This window comes from Alnus glutinosa, chromosome 8, assembly GCF_958979055.1.
Source record: "Alnus glutinosa chromosome 8, dhAlnGlut1.1, whole genome shotgun sequence".
In the NCBI taxonomy this organism is placed as follows: Eukaryota; Viridiplantae; Streptophyta; class Magnoliopsida; order Fagales; family Betulaceae; genus Alnus; species Alnus glutinosa.
The window spans coordinates 18,421,054-18,438,215 of NC_084893.1; the positions used below are offsets into that span (position 1 = coordinate 18,421,054).

Sequence of the window (17,162 nt, forward strand, 5' to 3'; positions counted from 1 at the left end):
CAAATCAGAATTGAATGTATTCAAATCTGATTTGATTATAATCAATTACAATTAATGAGGATTAATTTAAATCCTACAATATATGGAGAGTACCGTAATATACGGTATCATTATATTCTCTAACATCTATATGGAGAGTACCGTAATATACGGTATCCATATATTCTCTATCAGGTCTATGTTTTTTTTTTTCCAAGTCTGCAGGACTGAAAACGTTTATTTTCTAAACTGAATCATTAGGTCTTTTCCTACTCGGTTAAACAAGTGAACCTTCTGATAAATTCAATCATCTGCTTGCCTGAGAAAAAAAAGAGGATCTTTTTTGTTTTGTTCACACAATGTTGGTGGATGACTAACTGAAGGGTTGACTTATGTTTTGTTCTGGCATCTCTGCTAATATGTGCCTAAATACATGTAGATTACTAAATACTGTCATGAGGAGTAGAAGCTAGGCCTTCCTTTACGGGTATTCATACTACTTAGAATACTCACTAGTCACTCCATGATTGAGAATGTTGGAAAGTCGAACCAGACTCTGAAAGAAAAGGTTAAAGATTGAAAAGCAGACAGTAATGTGAAACGTTATTGGTTATTTCAAAGATAGCACTTTATCTGTTTCATTGATAAAAATTAAAAAATAAATAAATTATTAAAAAAAAAAAATGGCGGAGCACTTGCATGGAACTTTCTTTTTCTTCAAATGTTTTGATTGCTTCTGGAAGGAATATTTTAGCTTTCCCTAAATGCCTTTTGCAAGAAGATCTTTTGTTGGTACCACATTTGAGTGAATTTAGGGTTGGGAAAAATATAATTATCCTAAGACATGTGCATAATTTTGGTCGAAGACATGTTAAATTTCTTTTTGAGGGAGTTTATGTTTGTAGCGGGCCTGCTGTTTATAACTTTTCCCTTTCGCATAAACAAGTGGAAGAATTTCAAGCTAAGATTCTTGGAGAAGAAAAAAATGTAAATATGATCCTTCAGTTTATGAGCATTAGACTTAACCAAGTGCAGGACATGGTATTCATAAAAAATTTGAAATTAATCATGTGAATCAACACGCTGCCATAAGGCGCATAAGCACATAACATAGAACGGTTTCCTTAATAATAACACATAATAGACATGTAATTGATCTACTAAAACATATATTGCTGGTCACAAGCGTGATTATTTCGCTTCATTCTCTAACATATCCTTAATGCTGCCTAGGTAGTGCCTCATATGAAGCAGCATACACCTAACGTCCTTGCTGTTAGGCCTTTGCTTTGGGTCATCCATGGTACAGAAGCAAGCGATCTTCAAAACCATGAGCATTTCCTCCTCAAACCCATTTCCCAAAAGCTTTGGATCAAGCGCTTGTCTAGGATTCTCCGATGTTAAGACATTCCTCATCCATCTCACCAAGCTCATCTCCTTGGTCTCCTGGAAAAAGTTATCAGATGGGAGCTTTCCCATCACCAGAACCCCCAGCAACACCCCAAAGCTGTAGATGTCACACCTATCTGTGAAATTCAGTGTTTGGTAGTACTCCGGCGCTATATAACCCACAGTTCCGGCGACGTTGACAGAGGACATATGCGTATTAGCATCAGGCATGGCTTTTGCAAGCCCAAAATCCGCAATTTGAGCTTCCATGTCATCGTCCAGAAGTACATTCGCAGGCTTGAGATCTCTGTGAATTATCCGCGGGTTGAGGTTCATGTGAAGATATTCAAGCCCTGCAGCCACTCCTATTGCAACCTTGAGCCGAGCAAACCAATCGAAATCTCTAGTGCTGCCCTCTGAGGCCGGATTAAACATGTCTTGTAAACTACCACTCTTCATGAATTCATACACAAGGTAATGGCAGTCAGGCCAACTCATATGGGCTAACAGAGGAAGAAGATTCCGGTGCCTAATTCGACCCACAGTTTTAATTTCCGAACGAATTTGACGCATTTTGTGACGTCCCACATCGCCTGGGAATGAGGATGTGCTTATATGTATAAATGCACCCTATATGACACAACGCGTTTTAAAGCCGTGATGGCAATGAACCTATCAGAACTCCGCAGTTAAGCGAGCCGCTGCGAGGTCAATCCTAGGATGGGTGACCTCCTGGGAAGTCTGGTATGGGGAGCTAAAAGCGGACAGTATTGTGTCATTGGGGGTGGGTCGTAGCAAATGGTATCAGAGCGGTTAGCTTTAGGGTTGGTTAGAAAAGCGGATAAGCGGAAACCTAGGGTTGTGTTAGAGTTCTAAGTGTAACGAAAGAGCCTTAGGATTCGAAAAGCTTTAACACAGATAAAAGAAAATTTTAGGATTTTGTGTGCATTTTAAGGATATTATGATGTGTTTAATGTTCCTTGTGCTATGTTGTTTATGTGGCATTTCATTGTGCAGACAAGAATATGCCGCCTAGGCAACGTAGGCCCCCGCGTCGCTATAGAGATGAAGGATCGGTACATGGAAGTGGCGGTGAAGCACCCCCACCTCCCCCTCCGCCTCCTCCCCTCCAGATGCCTAACTTTGGACTATTTTGGGAAGCTCTTATGGCTGCTGCACCTAGAGCAGCTGAGCGAGCTCCAGTTGAGGGTTGTACACCAGCCGACTTTCTCAAACTTCGTCCTCCTGAGTTTCAGGGAAATGAGGGAGCCATTGCTGCGGATGATTGGCTTACCTCTTATGAGGGATTAGCCGAAACGGCTAAGTGTACCAATGAGCAGAAAGTTGAGTATGTTGGTCTTGTATTCCGTGGTGAAGCACAACAGTGGTGGAAATCTAAGAGATTGCACCTTGTGACAGAATTTGGACAGGGAGTTCCCATTCCATGGGGGCGTTTCAAGCAAGAGTTTAATGATCGTTTCTTCCCACTTGCTCAAAAGCAACAGTGTGCAAGAGACTTCTTAGAGCTCAAACAGGGATCCATGTCTGTGGAGCAATACTCGGCAGAATTTCTGAGGCTATCAAGGTATGCTCCATATCTCATTCCTGATGAAGAGACCAAGGTGGAGAAGTTCCGAGGTGGCTTAGTGCCACGACTCCTTGAGCGAATCATCTTTGTAAAGGTGGCTGATTATTCAGAGATGGTGCATGTCGCCACCATGGCAGAAAAGGGGATCAAGACGGCGGCGGCAGAATACTTTAGCCGGAAGCGGTCGATGTCTACTGGGACTTCCTCTGCACCACCGATCAAGAAGCAAGCTACGAGCAGTAGTTCTGGATCACAAGGAAGGAATACCACCTATGTTAGTCAGGGTAGTGGCAATCTTCAGAAATGCAAAAGGTGTGGGAAGCCACATTTGGGGGAGTGCAGATTTGGGACTGGTACATGTTACAAGTGTGGCAAGCCTGGCCACTTTGCTAAAGAATGTACCCAGGTGAGTGGGAACAGAGGACAAGGGTCTCAGGCTAGTGTCAATCAGCCTAGGCCTGCAGCTCCAGCTCGGGTGTATGCTATCACCCTGGAGAATGTCCTAGCAGAGGACAATGCCACTGATGTAGTCACAGGTACGATTCCTTTGTTTGGTAGAGTTGCTTGTGCGTTGTTTGACCCGGGTGCTTCGCACTCGTTTATTTCTTTATCATATGTGAAGTTATGTAGAGTGAGCATTGAACCGTTAGAGCAGAATATATGCGTTGCCACCCTTGTCGGCGACGTTGTCACTTGTAAGAAGTATGTAAGCAATTGTCCCATTGCTATCAAAGGGAGAGTCTTACCGGCAAAATTAGCGGTGTTTGGCATGATGGGCTTCGATGTCATTCTGGGAATGGACTGGCTATCGAAATATAATGCCAACATGGACTGCCGTAGGAAGGAGATCACTTTCCGACCCCATGGCATGGAAGAGTTCACTTATTGTGGATCTAAAGTGCGGCCTACTCCGTCACTCCTCTCTGCCGTTCAATTAATCAAGAACATTAGAGATGGAGCACAGGCTTACTTGGCGTATATACAAGCTAAGCCAGAGACTAAGGGAAGTTTGGAAGAGATTCCAGTAGTATGTCACTATTAAGATGTTTTTTCTGAAATTACGGGTTTGCCTCCAGACCGTGAAGTGGAGTTGTCTATTGACTTAGTGCCGGGAACGCAGCCTATTCACAAGGCACCTTACCGTATGGCACCGACAGAGTTAAGGGAGTTGAAAGAGCAGCTTCAAGAGTTGCTTGATCGGGGCTTCATCCGCCCAAGTGTATCACCCTGGGGAGCTCCAGTGTTATTCGTGAAAAAAAAGGATGGATCCATGCGGATGTGTATAGACTACCGGGAGTTGAATAGGGTTACTATAAAAAATAAGTACCCCTTGCCAAGGATTGATGACTTATTTGATCAACTCAAGGGAGCCTCAATCTTCTCAAAGATAGATCTTCTTTCGGGATATCACCAGTTAAAGGTAAGAGAAGAAGACATTCCTAAGACAGCAATTCGAACGAGGTATGGCCATTTTGAATTCTTGGTAATGCCTTTCGGATTGACTAATGCTCCTTCAGTGTTCATGGATTTGATGAATCGGGTATTCCACGAATACTTAGATTCTTTTGTAGTGGTATTCATTGATGACATATTGATTTATTCGGCCAATCGTGCGGAGCATGAGGAACACTTGAGGATTGTGTTGGAGAAGCTGCGTGAAAAGAAACTATTTGCCAAATTCAAGAAGTGTGAATTTTGGCTTGAAGAAGTAGCATTTTTGGGCCATGTCGTAAGCAAGGATGGCCTAGCAGTTGATCCGGCCAAAGTACAAGCAGTTGTGGAATGGGAAAGGCCAACTAGTGTACGGGAAATCCGTAGTTTCTTGGGCTTAGCAGGGTATTACAGGAGGTTTATTGAGGGATTTTCTTCATTGTCAGGGCCACTCACTGCTCTTACAAGGAAGAATGTCCCATTTGTATGGAGTGATAAATGTGAAGCCAGTTTTCAGGAATTGAAGCGCAGATTGGTTACCGCACCAGTGTTGACATTGCCTATGGAGTCAGTTGCGTATGTGGTTTATACGGATGCATCAAAGAAAGGCTTGGGATGTGTTCTTATGCAGCAAGGTCGGGTTGTGGCCTATGCTTCAAGACAGCTGAAAGAGCATGAAAAGAATTACCCTACTCATGACTTAGAATTGGCAGCAGTGGTCTACGCATTAAAGATATGGAGACATTATCTTTATGGAGAGAAGTGCGAAATTCACACCGATCACCAGAGTCTCAAATACTTTTTTACGCAGAGGGACTTAAATATGAGGCAAAGGAGATGGCTCGAGGTCTTAAAGGACTATGATAGCAAGATGTTTTACCACCCAGCTAAAGCCAATGTTGTAGCTGATGCATTGAGTAGAAAGTATCAAGAAGAAGAGACTGATCCGGAAGAAATTATGGGAGAGCTATCCCAGCAGTTCACCCTTGTGCAGATTGATGAAGTTATGACAGGTAGATCTCCTATTATGGCAGCACTTGTGATAGAGCCTATGAGTATTGAAAGAATCAAAATGGCACAAGAAAGCGACCCTGAGTTGCAAGATCTCAAGGTTAAGGCCAGGCAAGGAGAGGCAAATGGGTTCTATCTCACTGAAAACGGGACTTTGAAGACAAACAGTGGGAAAACAGTCATCCCTGGTGATACTGAGTTGAGGAGAGATATCCTTGATGAAGCGCACCAAACACGCTACACCATCCACCCAGGCAATAACAAAATGTATCAGGACTTAAAGAAGAGATTTTGGTGGCGTGGCATGAAGAAGGATATTGCAGAGTATGTTGCCCAGTGTCATTCTTGCCAGCTTGTTACAGCTGAACATCAAAGGCCAGCAGGACTACTTAAACCACTTGAGGTGCCTATGTGGAAGTGGGATCAGATCTCTATGGACTTTGTAGTGGGCCTTCCAAGGACACCAAGCGGACAAGATGCTATATGGGTTATTGTTGACAGGTTGACAAAGAGTGCACATTTTCTTCCCATCAAGATCACATATTCGATGGAAAAGCTAGCAGATTTGTATGTACGGGAGATTGTGAGACTACATGGAGTGCCTGTCTCCATTGTGTCGGACCGTGATCCACGGTTTACTTCGAGGTTTTGGGAGAAGCTACAGAGTGCTATGGGTACAAAGCTGAACTTTAGCACCACCTACCATCCGCAAACCGACGGCCAATCCGAGAGAACCATTCAAACTCTCGAGGATATGCTTAGGTTGTGCGTGTTGGATTTCAAGGAGAGCTGGATGCGCCATTTGCCTTTAGTAGAATTTGCCTATAATAATAGTTTTCAGGCAACTATTGGCATGGCACCCTATGAGGCGTTGTATGGGCGCAAATGTCGATCGCCTCTGTATTGGGATGATGTAGGTGAGAGACAGTTATTGGGGCCAGAATTAGTGCAAATGATGAAAGAAAAGATAGCACTGATCCGGAAGCGCATGCTTACTGCACAAAGTCGACAGAAAAGCTATGCGGATAAGCGACGTCGTGAGTTAAAATTTGTTGTGGGGGACCTTGTGTATCTAAAGGTGTCACCAATGCGGAATGTATTCCGTTTTGGCAACAAGGGCAAGCTCAGCCCAAGGTATGTTGGACCATTCAAGGTGTTGAAGCAGGTAAGTTCTGTGGCATACAAGATCGAAATGCCTCCTAATCTGGTGGGCATTCACGATGTTTTTCACGTTTCTCAGCTGCGGAAGTGTATATACGATCCATCACAGGTGATTAATCACGAGCCTCTAGATATTCAGCCTAACTTGACATATGAGGAATTGCCCGTACAAATTTTAGATCACAAGGAACGACAATTGAGAACCAAGACAATCCCGCTGGTGAAAGTTTTATGGCGGAATCACGGAGTTGAGGAAGCTTCGTGGGAACTTGAACAGCAGATGCGGGATAAATATCCCCACTTGTTTGAGTGAACCCAGGTATGATTTTTCGATTCATAACGATTGAGCGTTAGATTCTCTAGAAGTTCATGTTTGCATGATCGTATAGCGGTCTAATATCCAAATTTCGAGGACGAAATTTTTATTAGGAGGGAATGATGTAACGCCTTAGAAATATTTAATGGGTTTATTAGGATGAAAAATAAAAATAAGTCTACCTCGTGTGGTAAAATAAAACAAAATTCATTTTTATCTCATAGACTTGTAAATTGTGACTATGAAAATAAAATGTAAGAGAATATTATTAAGTTTAAAAGAATTAGGAATTTGCAAATTGAATAAATAAATAAATGTATAAATAAAATAATAAATAAATATTTTATATATATATATATATATATATATATATATATATATATACAGCAGGGCCGCACGGCCTTTCAGTTGAAAGGCCGTACGGCCACAGTGGTCACGGAACTAGGGCTTGGCCCTTCGGTTCCCAAAAAAAAAAAAAAATAATAATATAAAAAAAAAAAAGAAAAAAAAAAACAGGACAACGTGAGGCGCATGTGCGCCTCACTTAAAGAAAAGAAAGAAACAGAAGGAGAGGCAGTGCCTCATTCCCTCTGTGGCCGGAAGAACAGAAAGGAGAAAGGGAGGGAGAGTTTTAAGTTTTTTCTAACGAAAATTGCGATCTACGAAGATCCAACGGTCGGATCTTCAATTCGTTTTCGACAACGTAATCCTTACACTCGGATCTACGTTCGTACCGATTGTTTTAAGGTAAAACACTGAACTCATAATTTCGTAATTTTTAGGTAAAATCCTAAATATAAGTTTAATCCTTTATTTCTTTTAGGTGTTTGAGCTTATTGGAGCTTATTTGAGGCTAGCCAAACTTTGGGTGGGAGTTTGGTGAATTTGGGTAAGTTTTTCCTTAAGCCTTAATTTTTGGGTATTTGATATTTATGGGATTTTAAGAGATTAACTTTTAGTAAATGTGATTGTGTTTAAAATATTGTTATTGGGGTTAAGTTTGGAAAAGCCCTAAGTTGATGGACTAGATTAACTTGAAGCTTTTAATTATTTAAAATAAGATTGTTAATTTGTGGGTAAATTATGGGAGATAGTGATGATTAATCTCACATTAACCATGGGTTTGGTAAGAATAAATATTTATAAGGTTAGGTTTTAATGTAGTAACTTGTATAAAAATCGGGGTTATGTTTATAAGCCTAGGAATATGGTTAAGTATGAGTTTAGGCAACTGTCGAGTAAAATAATCCTTAAACGATTCATGAGGTAGTGTAATTATTGGATGGAAACTAAATGGATGCAATATGTTGTATTCAGCGGCACTTTGGGGAGTGAGCCTAGGACTTGTTAGTGTTGGTGTGCAAGCAATCAAGGTGAGTATTCTACTCACTGAGAAAAGATATTTTTATGTATTTTATAGAAATGCAAATGATATGTGATTTTGTTACTGAACCAACGATATGTTAACATGTATGTTTTGGATGTTTTAAATAGTTTCAATTATGTTGAAATATCAATGATGTTATGAAATGATGCATGAATGAAAGGTTTTGAATTGATTGAAGTATTTGAAAGTGTGTTGTAGTTGGGATTTAATTATGCAAAGAAGAATGATGAAATTTCATGTTGATTGGTTCATGGTATTTGAAGAAAGCATGATTTGCAAAGAATAGGAGTATAGAGTTTGAATTGTAAAGCATGAAGCATGAAGCATGAACACATAATAATGGAAGAGAGCGTAAGGCTCATAATAACGAAGAGAGCGTAAGGCTCATAATAATGAAGAGAGCGTAAGGCTCATAATAACGAAGAGAGCGTAAGGCTCATAATAATCGAAGAGAGCGTAAGGCTCATAATAACGAAGAGAGCGTAAGGCTCATAATAACGAAGAGAGCGTAAGGCTCACAATGAATAAGAAGACTATCATGAGCATGCATAGCATTGTTTAAATTGTGTGATGTTTTCATGATAAGTATATTGTAGTTTTGCTAGACGTGTTAGTATGCATAAGAGTCTTGATAGAAAAAGAACTTATGTATATTGGTATCGGATGGTTGCATGATTTAAATGCCCTTGTTTTCTATAATGAATCTCCTCCGAATAATATTAGCTGCCTAGTATGTTAAAATGTTTTCTATTTGTCAATGTATGCTATATCAGCTATGGGGATTTTCAAAACAGAAGTTTATAAAATTGGTAGCTGTTATAGTGTACGCATGACTAAAAAAAGGAAAAGTTGGTTCTTTGTGAAAATTCAGTGAATGGTATACCTCTGAGGTCTTAGTATATTTATTTATGCTAAGATTGTGGGCTCATAATTCCACTTATACGGATGTGGCAAACCTCCACAACCGTATAGATGTAGTTCCTGTGACTGCAGGTACACCTGACTTTGAGGAAGACCATGTAGCTGCGTATTTGGGGTACTACGATTGAAGCACTCCGCGACAGTCGTACTGAGTTGGACTATGGAGTTCACTCTTTTGGGGTATTTTGTATATGGCTAGTGACGTAGGTGTCACATATTCTTTTGTGTAGCCATTCTTTTGTATCAATGGGTAAATGTAAACTTTAAACTGTTAGACAGATATAGCCCTTTTTGTATGGACCACTAGTTAATTTTAGATGTGCTTTCCGTTATGGTTGTTGTGTTACAATTATTCCGCTTCTAGATAATACTCTGAATATCAAGTACACGGTATGGAGCGTGTACGTATGTTGGCTGAGCGACATGTAGTCGTGTCACTGTGATGACTCGTTAATGTTTTATAAATCTTTTGTACAAATAAAAAAAAAAAAAAAAAAAAAAAAAAAAAAAAAAACGACCAAATGGTATCAGAGCCATTGCCCAGCCTGAGATGGTGGGAGCGTGCACAAGCCCAAGAGGGTTGCCAGCGGGCACTCGCTGGGATGCCAAGAATGGGGTGATCCCATGAGGGTCGCCAACGAGGACGCTGGGTCCCAAGGGGGGGTGATTGTGATGTCCCACATCGCCTGGGAATGAGGATGTGCTTATATGTATAAATGCACCCTATATGACACAACGCGTTTTAAAGCCGTGATGACAATGAACCTATCAGAACTCCGCAGTTAAGCGAGCCGCTGCGAGAGCAATCCTAGGATGGGTGACCTCCTGGGAAGTCTGGTATGGGGAGCTAAAAGCGGACAGTATTGTGTCATTGGGAGTGGGTCGTTACACATTTTACTGTTTAGAAGCCTAGTGTCTTCGTCAGTCAATTCTGCCGCATCCATTGGAGGTTGAGTTATCTTCTTTATGGCAATCATTTTGCCATTGCTTCCAGGCAATTCAGCCTTGTAAACCACGCCACACCCACCTCTTCCTACGATTTGAAACGAAGCCAGTCCATCCTCTTTCTCCAAGAAAGCCAAGTCCTCTGCTTTTTTTATCAAAGGACTAAAGATTGAAGGGCCCGGTTCCTTCCCTCCACCTTTTACAACAGCCCAGGTCAGTTTATACAGCAAGCAAAAGATGAGCACAGATATGCCAGCCAGGAATCCGAGAATCCACCCAGCTAGCTTCCCCTTGCTATTTTTATGTTTGTGAGGTTGTTGCCCTGGAAAAGGAGCTGGAGCAGTAGAAATAGCAGTTCTATTTGCAGCTGGTGCTGTAGTGTTGCTTCTTCCAGTTCCAGTTGAATTCTCAGCTAAAATGTAACGTTTTGGGACATCGGATGCTGAGTTTGCCAGCCTGTCCATCAATGGGGCTGAACCTTCAAGAAATTGATTTCCAGAGAAGTTGAAGAGTCTGAGATTACGGAAAGAACGAATGGATGGCGGAATTTTCCCAGTGAAGAGATTGTCTGCAAGAGAGAGATTTTCCAAGTTGGGAAAATACTTCAAGAAACCCAAGTCCCCGGAAAATCTATTGGAAGCAAGATCAAGGACTCGAAGGCGTATAAGTGAGGATAACTCGCTTGGGATTTCCCCTGAAAACTGGTTGCTTTGGAGGTTGAGAATTTCCAGTTTCCGGCAGTCAACGATTTGGGATGGTACTTGGTCAACGAGTTGGTTGTTAGGAACAGAGAGCTCTTTGAGCTCAGAGAGCCGTCCGATCGCCGGTGATAGGAACCCAGTGAGCCTTTGGGATTTAAAGACGAGCCTAGTTACTCTGAGCTCATAGGTGTGGTTGTTTGAGAGTCTCCTCTCACAGAATACGCCGGGGGTGATGTAAGGTTTGGTAGAGAGGTAAGGTTGGTGACCGTTGAGGCCCAAGTGTTTTTGGATGATGGAGAGGGCTTTGAGATCAGAAGGGTTGAGAATTAATCTCGCCTGAGTGAGTAGGAAGAGGGAGAAGAAAGTGAGGAGGGAGAGGTGAGGAGAGGTCTCCATTTCCGTCAAAAGTGTCTTGAGGAGTTCAATGGCTCGGTTGGGCGGTGGTTTTGGTTACTTCAGAGCAAAGAGTTTCGGCCTTCTATGCCAAAATTTTGAAAAGAGTTTTTTGGGTTTTGACTTTGCAAAAGGTTTTGAAAAAGGTAAAAGTTAAAAGAATTAATTCGGTAAGTTTTTGAAAGACTTTTGTAGAGATTAAAAAATTAAAAATATTTTTATGAAATAAAATAAAAATACAAACAAACAAATAAAATAATTTAAAATGGAGTAATGTTTCTTACACAATTTTTGTACAACTTTTACACAACTCTAACAACTTTCTTTTAAAATCAGCCATTGAATATTTAGGACCCATATGTTGAAAAACAAATCCAATGGTTGATCATAACAAAAAGTAGTTAGAGTTGTGCAAAAGTTGTGTGAGAGTTGTGTAAGAAATATTACTCTTTAAAATGTTATCTACTGCCCGGCCTTCGGAACTGACTAGCGGCCACCACGGTGTGGCCACCACACAACAATCGAAGAGGTTTATTTTTTAACTTTTAGAAAGTTTTGTATTTTTTTATTTTTAAAAAGTATTGTTTTTAATAATATAAATAAATTAAAAACACGAATAGTCAAATCCGTAAAGAGGATACAATTGTCCGTCGCTTGGACGCGCGCCATTAATGCATATTGAACCTTCTGAACAACACCCGAGTCAAGTCTACAAAAACTATACAAGTCTTTGAGCCATTTTGGGCCGTTGGATCATATAATTCATAGAGACATGTTATTTCTACGCTCTTTACACTCACTCTACATCCAAGCCTACATGGCACTATTATTTTTTATTATATACATATATAACTTTTTTTTTTCTTTCTACTGAAACTGAAAACGCGCTTTGGGGGGGGGGGGGATCAAATTGAGATATATTTTCTAAAAAATAAATAAATAAATAAATAAAAATTGGGATATGTTATTTTTACACTCACTATATACTCACCCTACACCCAAGCCTACGTGGGTTTATTATTTTATATTTTATATATTTTGTTTTTCTTTCTATTGAACTTAAAAATGGGTTGGGAAAAATGAGAGACTGTTTGGGTTTGCAATTTTAAAAAGTACAATTTAAAAATAACAATTTAAAAAAGTAATTTTTAAAAACACAGTTAAGCATTTAGTAAAATTCCAGTTAGACCTATAAAATTTCAAGTTAGCCTTTAAAATTCAGTGTTTTCAAAAAAGCATCCCCTTGGCGCAATTTGAAAAGACAGTTTTCTGTATTTTCAAATCACAATTTTTTATAAACGCAATTTTTAAACGATTTATTTTTTTCAATTTTATTTAAACTCACACTTTTTGTCTACAAAATCGCAATTCTAAACGTATCCAAAATTTCATTTTTCCTCCGACGCATTTCTCTCTCTCTCCTACTTTCACCCAAATCTAACTGTAGCCGTTCTTCCCAGCGTCCTTTTGAGCAGATTATTTCATCATCCAGAATTGTTTTTCTGAATTTTTTTTTTCCTTTTTTTTTTTTTCATGTAAGGCTCGATTTTTTTCTTTACTGTAATGGGTTCTTCTTAATGGAGATTAAATCAAGTATATTATAACCAAACAAGGTAGAATCGGTGAAGATTCAAGGAAGAAATATGAAGATTATAGATGAATAATTCACTAAGGATAACTACGGGCACTTAGAGAGATCCAATCTCTCCCAGACACTCAGAGAGGCCTAGACTCTCTCAGGCACTTGGAGAGACCTTATCTCTTCAAGAATTAACCAACTACAATATTCTTCTTCTTTCTTCTTCTCTACCTTCTACCCGTTGCCTCCCCCTTAAATAACTTATTCTGTTAGAAAATATGCTAACAAAATTGTACACTTCACTTGATACCTTCTAGAATACCCCATTCTTTAGTATGGGCCAGAAGCCCATTAAAGGCCCTATCCCTTACATTATATCCCTTACATTTACATTTTCGTTGTTCTAGGTTGGATTTGTTTTTTTACACACAATGATCTGTTTTTTTTTTTTTCTTTTTCTTTCCTGTTGTTTTACCCGAAACTTTGAATCTCAAACTGTAACCATTCTACTGAGATTGAACATTTTGTTTCTTCTTTTAACACTACATGGTTTCAGACATTCAACTTTTGCAGATAGTCCTCTTTGAGGTTTAAAACACCAACAATAGGTTTTTCTTGCACACCTTTATTAATTGAAATCAAGATCAAACAAAAAGCACAAGGCCTTTGCATCATTAATCACAACAAACTGGATTTTTATAGAAGGATTCATGTATTCTTGTTGTACCTTTTAAAGTATGGGTCTGTAGGAAAAGTGAGTGTCTATGGAAGAAAGGAAATCAGTTTCTTCCATCTTGTAATTTTCCTTATTTTCATCTTTAGTGAAAAGATAAATACTGCAAAAAGTAGAATTCTTCACAAGATTATGATCTAACTAGTTTCTAATATTAAATTTAAGTTTTCTCTTGTGTATTATATTAGACCAAAATTGCGTCTGTCTTATATCATGTGATAGTTGTTGGTACAGTTTCTAGTTTGGTGATGTGTCGTCTATTTATTGACCTTCTCGAAGTCTGCAAAATAATAAACAACTTATCAGGGGATGGCGACTAGATCCCATTCTGATGCCTAAGTTTGATTCTTGTAGACAATTTTAGAAAGTATCAAGAGCAGAGTAAAGTCAGAGAGATCAGAGTAATTTTGTACTTGGGGTACCAACCTATTTATAGGCACACAGTTCTAAAATAATTGGAGTGCTCTAATACAATTCTATTAGGAGTCTGATCCCTAGATTGCATGAGATCAGACTTATCTTCCAAGGAGTCCCATTCGGGTAGGATACTGCCTGTCAGCTGATTTCATATAGGTATTAGGTGTCTTATCCCACATTTTGTTGGACAAGGACCTATCCCGAAAAACTTGGGATAGAGTCCTTATGCGGCTTGCTAGGGATTTATGAGTGTTGTGAGTTTAAAAGAGTACTTACAAGCGTACGAATCGTTTGCAATATAGTGTGTGCAAGTGCGAAGTCGAATCCAAAAGGAAATGGTCAAAAATCAGTTTCTTGTTTATCTAATCTCATTTTAACCTAGTTACAAATATTGGGGTTTAAACATGCAAAATAACAAGCTAGAGTTAAAGATAATGAAGAACAAAATATAAAAGAAACTAAGGCTTAAGAATCCACCAAATCAAATCCAATGTGGGTTTTTAAATAACATTTAAGCTTTGCTTGTCATTCAAGTCCTTAACCACATATGTTAGAACTATTTAATGAATCCAACTCAAAGATAAATCACAAAGAGTACCCATTTGAAATCAAATCATCCATTGTATCTATTTAAAGAACAAATCATAATGGATATTTCAAACCGATAAATCGATGTATCCATCAGTTGAAACACATTAAATGCCCTACTACTTCAATAAATGCACATTCAATCTAAGGCATAAGCAATAAAGAGAATGTAATTTGAATAACATATCAACAAACATTGGAATGCACAAATAACATAACAAGAGTGTGGGTGTTATCAATTGTGAGGTTTCGGTTTTAGCCTACCATGACTAAAATTAAAGGAAACTTAAAAGAAAAGAGTTATAACATGAAAAAAGTTTCTGAAACTAAGCTACAAAGAAAGAGAAAAACGGCCTAGCTACTGCCCTAATTCGTGCTCCAACAAGGAGGCATAGCTATGGCTTTATAGAGGGACATTAGGGTTAAAGGGTCATGTAAAATGACACCTCTATCCCTCTCTAGGGTTTCCTCTCTTGCAAAAGACAAACTAGAGCACAAATGCTGTGCAACCTGCTGCAAAAAGCAGAGAAAAGACGTATTTCTTGCATGGGAAAACCTTCGATTGGCGTTCTAAGTACGACTCTATCTCTGGCAGTTCTGCAATGTGCGTTCAAGCTCAGTAGGGCTACGCTCGAGCTCACTCGGGCTTGAATGACCCCTCTGTGGCATGTCGTAGCAGGCTGAAGGGTGTTGTGGGTGCGTGCGCTCGATCTCAACAGGGATGAACTCAAGCCCATTGCCAGAAAATCTGAATTTTCAGCCTTTTATGCCTTTTTACCTCACAACCTCAATTTTTCACTTAATGATCTGCAAAATGCTAAAACACCAAAACTAGCAAAATACATCAGAAAATAACAAAGCTAAAGGTTTAATAAATACAAATTAAGAGGTACAAATATACAATATTTGACACTCATCAATGAGATCAAACCTTATCCCATAAATCCCGGTTGTGGTGATCCCCAGGAATGTCGTTCCCAGGATCAACTGGATATGGGCCTTCAGTGTATTCTTCTAACATTCCCGAGAAGATGATGTTCCTAGAAGATTCAACCATAAGGTCCTTCAATGGATATCCAAGATCTTGATGACCGAACGGGTCTTGCCAAGTTGGTCGAACCGACTAGGCCCCTGGTTCGGCCATGGGCCCACTTGGCTTTGGGAATGATAATTTCCCAAACAATTACCTCCTCAATTCTCTTATTTGAATTTTGAATGTAAAAGAATTAATTACCAGAATCTTTTTGAATTTTGAATTCTCAAAACTTGTGTGTCTACCACGCTTTTCAAAGGCAATCATGATGAGTGGCGCCTCAAATTTCGGGTTTCAGAACTCGAGACCCCTCTTTGATGATGAATCTCGAGTTTCGAGGTAGCGGCTGACTTGATAGACGTCGATTCCATTCTCGAGCACACATGCTGACAGCTGATCGACTTGATGGCTATCACTTCAATTCTCTGGTAGACATGACCGGCTGGCACATTAGTTACGCCTCCCCTATATATATCTTCATCTTCACTTCTTCACTTTTACGCTTTCATTTTTATTCTCAAGAAATTCTCTCAAGTGCTCTCGCTCTCAAGCCTTCTTATCTTCAAACCCTTTTTTCTCAAGTTTTCACACCCGAGCTTTGAGAATATCTTCTGATAACGATTTTGGCCATCTCTCCAAGCATGATCATTCTGAGCTCCACAAGGAGCAGATTCCGACCAAGGAAGTTCAGGCCGAGGGAGGTCCAGCACTGGTGCCTCTCGAAAATCACCGGCCGACGATTTTATCTACGAAGAACGAGCGTGTTTTTTGCCACAACTATGAGATTGGCCTGTCTGTCTGGCTCCACTTTCAAGATCCGGCTACCCGGACAATCAACGGCAAGGACATCAATCTCTTCGAGATAATTTTCATGGCCGGACTCAGGCTTCTGTTCCCGAAGATTGCTCGGGAGCTTTTACTGATCCTAATGATCGCCCCTAGCCAGCTTGTCTTAAATGCTTGGAAGTATCTCTTTGCCTCCTACATTGTGGAAGACGATGCTTGAAACCCGGATGAGCATCGCTCAATTTTTCAACATGTACCGGCCAAAGATGAAGCATGATGGGGTGGTAGAGCTTTAGGTTCATCAAAACCCCTGTTCATATGGTTGAAGAATGGTTACTCCAACAATAAGATCTGGGAGCAACAGGTTTTCCGAGTCTCCGAAGAGTGGGAGTGCTCCAGTTCTGAGGTGCTTCCTAAGGGCCAGAGGATTCCTCAGGAATGGAGGCCCCTTGCTGACAATTTGCGGGAGCCCCCGCACTTGAACCATGCCGATCGGGCCAACGTTGTGAAGATGTTTTCCTTCTCCCAACAGCGAATGAACCGAACAGACGGTATCGAATTCGACAAGATCGTCATAAATGCCGCTTTGAGGGAGCATTTCGAATACAACATTCCTGAGAATAAGGCCTTGCTTGACAAAAATGGCAGACCAATGAAGAAGAGGGTTGACATACCCAAAGCTTCTGCATCGGGAGGTGCTCCAAAGAAGGCCACGAAGAAGAAGACTCTCAGACAACCTTTGGCTGCTTCTGGCTCGAGGCGTGTACCTCCGATAAGGGAAACAAAGCAACCGATTAATGACAT

General features: G+C 40.1%; 1 protein-coding gene across 1 annotated transcript; it reads right to left on the minus strand.

Annotated features, from left to right (window-relative positions):
- Window positions 1–1,018: 1,018 nt before the first annotated feature.
- LOC133875389 (leucine-rich repeat receptor-like serine/threonine/tyrosine-protein kinase SOBIR1) lies at window positions 1,019–11,307 on the minus strand. Its single transcript, XM_062313510.1, has 2 exons — window positions 10,082–11,307; window positions 1,019–1,961 (listed from the first exon to the last, which is right to left on the minus strand). The coding sequence occupies exons 1-2, from the start codon at window positions 11,223–11,225 to the stop codon at window positions 1,171–1,173; spliced, it is 1,935 nt and encodes a 644-aa protein (XP_062169494.1). The 5' UTR covers window positions 11,226–11,307; the 3' UTR covers window positions 1,019–1,170.
- Between the last annotated feature and the right edge of the window lie 5,855 nt (window positions 11,308–17,162).